The 8,864-nt window shown below is 41.0% G+C and overlaps 2 protein-coding genes across 2 annotated transcripts; both read right to left on the bottom strand.

Moving 5' to 3' along the window:
• Window positions 1-132: 132 nt before the first annotated feature.
• Window positions 133-4,309, bottom strand: PCYB_095200 (CCAAT-box DNA binding protein subunit B; the record flags this gene model as incomplete). Its single annotated transcript, XM_004222635.1, has 4 exons — window positions 133-372; window positions 606-658; window positions 860-935; window positions 1,121-4,309. 4 exons carry the CDS (start codon window positions 4,307-4,309, stop codon window positions 133-135), a joined length of 3,558 nt encoding a protein of 1,185 aa, XP_004222683.1.
• A 2,287-nt stretch (window positions 4,310-6,596) lies between these two features.
• Window positions 6,597-7,647, bottom strand: PCYB_095190 (leucine-rich repeat protein; the record flags this gene model as incomplete). Its single annotated transcript, XM_004222634.1, has 2 exons — window positions 6,597-6,642; window positions 6,767-7,647. The coding sequence occupies 2 exons, from the start codon at window positions 7,645-7,647 to the stop codon at window positions 6,597-6,599; spliced, it is 927 nt and encodes a 308-aa protein (XP_004222682.1).
• Window positions 7,648-8,864: the final 1,217 nt, after the last annotated feature.

The raw sequence follows: 8,864 nt of genomic DNA, 5'->3' as shown, positions 1-8,864 counted from the left end.
AAAAAAAAATAAAAAAATAAAAAATAAAAAAAAAAAAAAAAACAATGTAAGGTGCACATATGCACACACGTCCTCACGGATGTATTCATAAAAAATTAAAACCTGTTGGCGTAATTTTTTCTCACTTGAATTTTAATACATATGGTTTATATTGTTTTCAAAAATTTCGTTCGGATTTCTATACATGTTGTTCATCAAATGGTCCGTGTCCTTCGTGAGCATGACATTGTCTGCTCCCTTGCTCATAATTGCATTGTTGTTCATGTTAACGTCGCTTAGGCTTTTCTTCATTGTCGTGTTTTCCTCAAGCGGGGGCTTTGAACCTTCACATTTCTTCTCTTGGCAGTTGTTAGAGTTGTTCATTCCTTTGAGCTGCACGGGGGTAGTTTTTTTTTTTTTTTTTTTATCAAAATTTCGCGTCTAGCGGGTGGTTTCTCCCACTTTTTGCGCCAGGAGGGTAGTTTTCTCCATTTTTTGCTCCAAGAAGGTATGTACTTCTCTCGCACATTTCTCACTCGGCGCTCATTTTGGCTATTTGGCCATTTGACCATTTGACCATTTGGCCATTTGACCATTTTTCCCTTTTGGCCGCGTTTCTCCCTTACTTGCTTCCACTTGGTGAGGTACTCATAAAGAGGTTCAACGTAGTCGTTAAATCCTAAGGGGGGCAGTGATGAAGGGCGGTGTGGCGAATACAGAGGGGTGTCTCTACACGAATTGGTCTACCCATTCGGGTGAAGAAGTAACCGCATATGCTTGTGTGGGTGCGGCTAAAAAGAAGACCGTCACGGCAAAGTTGCGCTAAATCATCGCTGCAACTTCGCTGTAGCTTCACCACAACTACGCAGTGGAGGCCTACCCAATTTCTCCATGGAAAACAAAATGTCCTCGCCGCTGATGGTCTTTCTCCTCTCCCTCAGGCACCTGTCGCTGGCCTGCCGAAAAAAAAAAAAAAAAAAAATGAAGCATAAAAAATGAAATAAAATAGAGTATAAAAAATGAAGCATAAAAAATGAAATAAAATAAAGTATAGAAAAAAAATACATATATCTCTTCACGCGCGCTGACGCAAATTCAGACCGCTCCTCCACGCATGTGTCTGCCCGCCGCTCTCACTTACTTCGCTGGTCAGGAACTGTATAAACTCCGTGACGCACTCTCGTATTATGTCTTTACTTTCCTTGGCCACCTTAGCAGATGCTGGCAAAATCCTTTTCATAATTCTGCTTATATTCGCTATTGGCAATAATGTCTCACTGTCCGGTTTAGCCTTCTTCTTGTCATTTGCATCAAACTGAGTTGAGTCCTTTTTCTCCATGTTATCATCACTAGAATTTTTGCCATCATCAGACAGGTTATTATTTTCGTTCTCCATATCTGCATATTCATCACACTTGTCCTTCACACTTTTTCCTGACACCTGAATATGCTCTGAATAACTATTTGAGTTATCCTCAATTATGACGTCATTAACATTATGGGTTCTATTTTCTTTACAATTCGCATCTGAATCCTCACCAATGGATTGTGGGTCACTTGCTACATATGCACCGTTAGTGTCCACATTTTCCTGCACAACTTTTTCCACTACATTCGATTTGTCAAATGTTCTATGATGTGTAAAGGTCTTCCCATTGTCATATGAGGAATCACTAATCATGTTATCCCTGTTCACGAAAATAACCCCACCCTCAAGGTTCTCCTTTGAATAACTTACAAAATTTTTCCCCGGTTTATTTTGATTCCCTTGTTGGTGGTTAACATATTGTTCACCTTTGCCATAACTTTCGTAGCTTGTCTTTTCTTCCTTCTGTTCCTCATACGATTCGACATGTACATGTTCGATGAGGGTTTTATTTACATTCTCCTCAGGAGATGCACAGGAGGGATCATAGAGGGATGCATTCTGACTGTTTAATTTTCTTTCCTTGTTCATTTCGTCGTTGGTGAAACTATCTCTTCGTCTTTTATTATTATTGGCCACTGTGTGGTAGGCACTATCCATTTGGACATTTTCCGACTTAATTTTGAGTTCTTCCTTTTCGTTTTTTACTTCACTGCCATCCTCCACCAATTCGTATTCATTTACGTTGTCACTTATCGTGCTAGTGATCGTATCATCCATGGCGTTGCTTCCCTTCATGTAGGAGTACAGACTGTCCTTGTTATCCTTCCCGTTTGTGTTGCTCAACTTTGTCACTTTGAATTCGCTCGCGTTGTCCTTACTCCTCACAGGTTCCTCATTTGGGTCTCTCAATCCTTCCTGCTCCTGCTTAGTGGCATCATCCCCACCATCGTCATGGCCGCTCCCATCGCCACTCCCATCGCTTCCGCCACAGCTTCCCCCCCTGCTGCCCTCCTTCGGGGGGCTATTCAAAGTAGTCACGTTCGAGTCGTACTCCCCCTCCTGCTCTGCATCATCGCTGGAGGACTTCATCCGCGTCACGCCCAAATCGTTTTCCACGTTCACCGGAGCAGAAACACTCACGTAATTGTAAAACTCCTCCGTATTACTTCCTTCGCTCGGAATGGCACTACACATAGTTTTCTTCACCAGCACATCTTCACCAGTCTTCTCCCCATAATTCTTTCCATCCTCTGTCCCCTTTTCATTTGCGCAATTTTTCACACTCTTCTCATGACCTACTTTTTGTTCACTGCTTCGGAACTCTTTGCCCGTTTCCACTCCTCCGACATATGCGAGATGGTCATTTTCGCCGTCCTTATTTGTTTTATCTATCTCCACAAGCAAGCTCGTTGCGTTATCTGCACCTTCGTTCTGGTCACCACTATCACTATCGATAGTACCCTCCTTTCTAGTTGTGCTTCCCATATTGTCATTTTCCGTACCAGTAGGAGGACCCTCCTCATTCGACTGGTTCCCCTTTATGTGGTCACTTTCTTTATCCACAGCAGTTATGTCTATGTTTATTTCCGCTTGCTGACTCCCCGCGCTGGAGTCCTCCTTGTCGTTTTTGTGACCCCACCACGTAACATCATCTAGAGCTTCTTTTTCATTGCCATTTTTATCTGCACCCCGTGAATCGTTTGCACAGGGTGTGTCACTCAGACATGCGTTACTGTCGTCTCTGTATAACCCACTATCATTACTGTGACCATTGTGCCCTATTGTGTCTGTTGGATTCTCTTTGTCAATAATTCCTGTTGCACCATTTGTCTTAACCACATTCGATTCGAAATTTGGGAGACTCTTTTTTTCACCTTGTTCACTTTTGGGAGAGGGGAGTGCGTCTGAAATTTCCTGCTCAAAATTGTCTACACTTTTTTGTGCTTCATAATTTTGGTAGTGATTCTGGTCGCCTTCGTAATCCAGGGTATTTTGGGGATCAACGGGAGGGGTGACCGCGCTCGCTTCGTCCTGATAATCGTTCCGAGTCTCACTTCTGCCTCCCCCCGGGTCGAGGCGACTCCCATCCTGCACTCCCAACCGTAAGTCCTGTTGGTCGTAAAAATTTATATCCGATTCTACCGCATCAAAATCGGAGTCGACCCCCCTACATCCACTAAGGTCCCGATCATCTTTCTCTCTTTTATCAAAATAGAGGTACTCCTTCCCACCTTCCTTCATTTCTTTATACTGCATCTTTCCATAATCCTGATTTGGAACTGATTCATCATTAACATAACCACGTTGGTCACTGAGGTAGCTATGTCGTCCCTCCCCATCCATACTGGACTCCTCCAAGGTGTTGAAAGAACCCGTTTTAATCTTCTCTCCATGAACTTCCTTATCCTCGAAACTTTTGCTACCGCTTCTGACATCACTGTCGCTCTTCATGCCATACATGTAATCACTCGCCTTCTCCGTGTCATTACTGTTTATCTTATCTTCTGTGTTTAAATTGTCGACACTTTTAAAACTTTCACTCTTATTAATGCCTACCGATTCGTTTCCCTCTATTAGCAGCAGATTGGTATCCACTAAATTATTTTCTGGGAAAGCATTTTGCACACAAATCATATTTTCACTTTTCATGATTTTTGAAATAGTTTGCATTTCCTGGCTAGCCAAAACATCATTATCGTATCCATATTTATATTCCTCGTTCAGGTTATTTTCACTTTCTATTGTGGATGTTAGCTTGTTGTTAAGACTGCTATCTGTATAGAAATTTTTGCTCTTCATATCTTCCTCATCGTATCTTCTATTCTTGTCTTCCTTACCTATACAATCGTATCGAACTCCGTTCATGTTCGAATCATCCTTATCGTCTTTCACCTCCGTTTTAATGGATGGATCTCCATTTGGGGCATTTCTTGAATTGTCGTAAATTTCCTCATTCTTCATTTTTTCTACTTCAAAAATGGGGTGCAATCATGCATAAGAAGAATGGCTACTGCTGGAGGGGCCACTTGTGATGCCTCTTCTTATCGCGCTTCCTATTCCCCCACTGCTGCTACTGATTGGACACAGGGCAGGAACGCAAAAAAAAAAGGGCGATCACACAATGCTCACTGCGCTGTGCGTTCACGTAAAAATAGGTAAAGAGAAAAAACTTCAAGGAGGAATCACAAGAAGGGAGGGTAATATCAACAGAGGAAAAGAAACAACAATACACATATGTGTCTACATATATCGTAACTCACACATACGTGCTCGCACAGGGGGGGGGGAATTAACAAAGACAGAGGTGTGAAAATGCATATCCCTTGGGGCCACAAAATTTCGTTCAGGGAGTTACTCGTGGACATGCGAAAAAATAAAAATCATACTGCAAAAAGAAGGAAAGAACGGAAGAGCGTCTATCTGTCGACAGTTCCTTCTGGGCAATTTTGTTGGCTCATACCTTTGCCTATTTTTTGGCACATTCTGCGTCCAACTTGGTGGTCTACTTGCTTGGCTCAGTAGGTGGCTCACTCCTTGGCTACTCCCCAGCTACTTCGCTGCTATCCTCCTGCTATTTAGCCAAAATTTAGCCAAAATTTAGCCGCTCTCCCAACCTGTTTTTTTTTTTTTTGGCCCAGCTTTTTTCTGACCTGCGTTTTTTCCCCTTGCAGCTCGTTTATTTACTTATCCGCTTATCCACTTACCCGTTTATCCTGTGCCCCTTGGACTGACTTTCCTTCCAATTTTCACTTCGCTCGTTTTGACTTTTCCTTTTCTTCCTCTTCCCACTTCCTCCTTTTCTTCCGCTTTCTCCCTTCCTGCGTTTTTTTTTTTTTTTTTTTTTTACTCCTTTTCGAATGGAAAATTCGCGTGACAAAACAAAACAAATGATTTCTTCATGGCAAATATTTGTGCACATGAATGTTCATTTTTTTTTTTTTTCCTTTATTTTCCAACCAAAGGTAAAATACGACAGAAAATGAAAATTAATCGCGGGCACAGTAAATATATTTACAAACGCGCGCTCAAGTACAAATGTGTATACGCTGTCACTACGTGGAAGTGATGTGTACGCGAATAAGCGAACGGGGATGCAAAAACGAATGCCGATGCGATTGCAAACGTACTCGTGGGGGTACGCAAATGCATATAACATATAACACCCCTGCGCATGAGTGAAATTCAAAATTATTCACATGTTCGCTTTATTTTTCCTTTTTTTCTTCATATCTACATTTCAAGTGTACTGCCTGCGCGTACATGGCCGGGATGGATGTCAAAGTGTCATATGTGCGGACGTAATTTTGTACAAGTGCGTACGGATGTACAGAATTATATATATATATGTGTACATATAAATGAGTACAGTACTTTTTTTTTTTGCGGCAAACGTAAGGAAATTTTTATTCCTGCCTCTTCGTCATCCCCTTTTTTTTTTTTTTTACTTAAGATGGAGATATGTTTTCACGCATGGGCTGTTCTGTACAATGTCGCGAAAGGGGACAAATGTGTTTGATTCGGCCAATCAGTCGGTTATTGTTTGTTTGTTTCTTTCTTTGCTTCTTTCTTTCTTTCTTTCTTTTCTTCTTCCCGCCTTTCCTCTCTTCCACCCGCGCTTCCCTTTTCCCCCCTTCACGCTACAACTCTGTTGAGATGGTGTGCTGCACAAATCGACGCAGGAGGCGATCGAGCGGGAGTCCACCCCTCTACGCGTTCGCTTGCTACGAGTGCAGTGACCGCGAAGTGACCGTGAAGTGACTGCAAAGTGATTGCGAAGTGTTCGGGTCAGTTTTTACCCGTTCCGCGCGTCCCATGTGGAAGCCGCCGTGATGGACCCCCCGTGATGGACCCCTCGTGGTGAACCCCCCATGGCGAACGCCACAGTGGGCGTCAAAATTGAACAATTCGGAAATGCGCCTACAGGCAGTCCAAGCGCTTGGGGCAGTGTTAAGAACAACATCTCCCCCCCCTTCGCGGAGGACACTTTTAAAGGAACAGACGAACGCCTTTTTTTTATGTAGACATTTGCAGCATGCAGCTGTTTTATCATCGAACGGGAAACCCACTGCTATAAAAAAAAGGAGGACTAACTGATCATTTGTAGATGTGAGTTTCCTTTGCTCTACTTTTTTTTTTTTTGCTCCCCATTGCCCCCAACCATACACAAGTTATATTAAAAAGGGGAAACAAAAAGGAAAATTGCAAAGTCTGCACAGTTTCTACATTGGAGGCGGAGGCGCAATCCCTGTTAAAGATGTACCCACAACACATAGATATATGCGCACCCGATGTGTCTTACGCCAAGGAAAAAAAAAAAAAAAAAAAAAAAAAAAAATCATATTTGCCCGTGCGTCACCTTTTGTTCACCCATCTATGGTTGCTACATATTAAAATTTGCCTTCCCATTCGGTGGGTTACTGGGAAGGTTTTTTTCTAGTGATCCCCGCGGCGCCTTGCTTGTCTATCCGGTTTCCATTAAACTTCTGCAGGTCAATATCCTTTGTGTTAGCCTCCAAAATTTGCTTAATCTCCTTGTACGATATATCTTTGAAATGCAGATAATTATCCATATCTAGCTGGTGCAGTTCCTTGAAGTTGTTCAGGTTACTCAGTTGACTCATAGGCATGGTACTGTTGTTGTTAATTTTAAGATAATTTATGTTGGGAGCGATTTCACTAAATTCTATATTCTCGATAGGGTTGGATGATAAGTCTATGGACTCCAAATTGTCTAGCTTATTTTTAAGAGCTAATGTTTTTATATTGTTATTTGAGAGGTTTAATTTTTTAACACTACTAGGCAGATTAATGTTCATATTTTCTATGTTATTGTGAGACAAATCGAGTTCTCTTAAGTTTTGCATTTTTATGTCTTCCACCTTTTTAATTAAATTGTGAGATAAATTCATGTAGACACAATTTTTTAAGCAATTACTTGCCAGTTTTTTTATCGTTTTGATCATATTATTAGACATATCTAAAAAAACAACGTTGCTCAGACTGTACAGCTTGTCTATATCTTCTATTTTGTTATGAGACATATTTATATACTTGAGGTGTTTATATTTTTCTATTTCCTTTGGAATGCAATTCAAATTTTTATTTTTACAAGTCAAGTTGCTAAAGGCGTACCCATCTCCGCTCAGTGTTTTTTCTAACTGTGTCAAGCCGTCCTTGATATGAAATAGGGCATCTTCGTTACTACTGCTCGGCTTTTCCTTTTCCGTTGATTGATCCCTCGCGGAGGGGATGTCCTCTCCATGTGTGTCATTCGTAACACCATTTTGTGCGTTGCTCATTTTGCCTCTACCTTAATGTGAATACAATTGGACGCACGAAAATGTCCCTCAAGGATTCTTCAAAATGAGTGGTCCTTTTTTTAGCTTCACACTCTTCTGTTTTGCCGCAGGCCGTCCGATTTTTTTTTTTTTCAAAAATTTTATTATTTTAATTTTTTTTTATTTGTCTTTTTCTTTTTTCTTTTCTTTTTTATATTTTTTTTTATTTCATTTTCTTTTTTCTTTTTTTTGCTTCCCCCTGCAAAGCGGCAATCCCCTGGCAGTTAAAAGAGAGAAAACGGAAAAATGCAGAAGTCCCTGCCCCGCTTTTTCGCGAATGGCAATTTTGTATAGAACACCCCCTCCCCCCCAAGTGCCTACTTCACAGCACATGCAGATGTTGAAGTACTCCCCTCTACATGCACACGGGTAGGTACCCCTCACCACTCATGGAACGAACCGGTCACATTTTTCCGTGCTCCCTTATTCATCCCTCTTTCATCAAATCTTAAGTTGAATTTTGCTCTCTAATGATCTCCACCTAAAATCCCGATGTTACGGGTCTTCAGCATTCAAACAGGGGCCCGCATGTATACCCAATTTTTTTTTTTTTTTTTCCAACTGCGAAACAGTAAAAAGGTAGAGGTATTTCTTCCTTCCAAATATTCTTAACATCCTCTGCGAAACATGCAGAAATACGGGTGGAATAATTTTATCGAATATGCAATTTTTTTCCATTTCACGTTAGTTCTCCAATTTTTTTTTTTTTTAATTTTCTACATTGTAAAGAGATTCCTGCATATCACCTCAAACCATACCCGTGCAGGGGTACTTACGAACGCACATAGGTACACACACTTTCGCACTTTTACAAACATGGGCAAACGGAGTAAATAAAATGAATGGAATATTTTCTCCCAGAAAGGCGAGAAAAACAGGGGGCACTATCCCACATATGTATTGTGTCTAATTTGAAGAAGCTTTTAAGTTTAGCCTCCCACAGGGGGGGGAGTTGCTGCTCGCGTTAGAAATACATATGAACGTATTCTCCTGATCAATTTTTTTTTTTTCCTTTGTTCACTCTTGTTCTGTTTTATTCTGTTTTTTCTTTTCCCTTTCATGTAGAAATAAGCACACACATGTATGTTCTCCTTCCGATTTACAAGCATGCGTATGTCTCATCAAAGAAGGTTTCAATTTTATCCTCTTTTACTTTAACAAATTAAGCAATTTTTTTT

The sequence above is a fragment of the Plasmodium cynomolgi genome, chromosome 9 (genome assembly GCF_000321355.1).
Source record: "Plasmodium cynomolgi strain B DNA, chromosome 9, whole genome shotgun sequence".
NCBI classification, from domain to species: Eukaryota; Apicomplexa; class Aconoidasida; order Haemosporida; family Plasmodiidae; genus Plasmodium; species Plasmodium cynomolgi.
The sequence above is the reverse complement of the archived record's forward strand: the minus strand, read 5'-3'. Positions and strand labels throughout refer to the sequence as shown.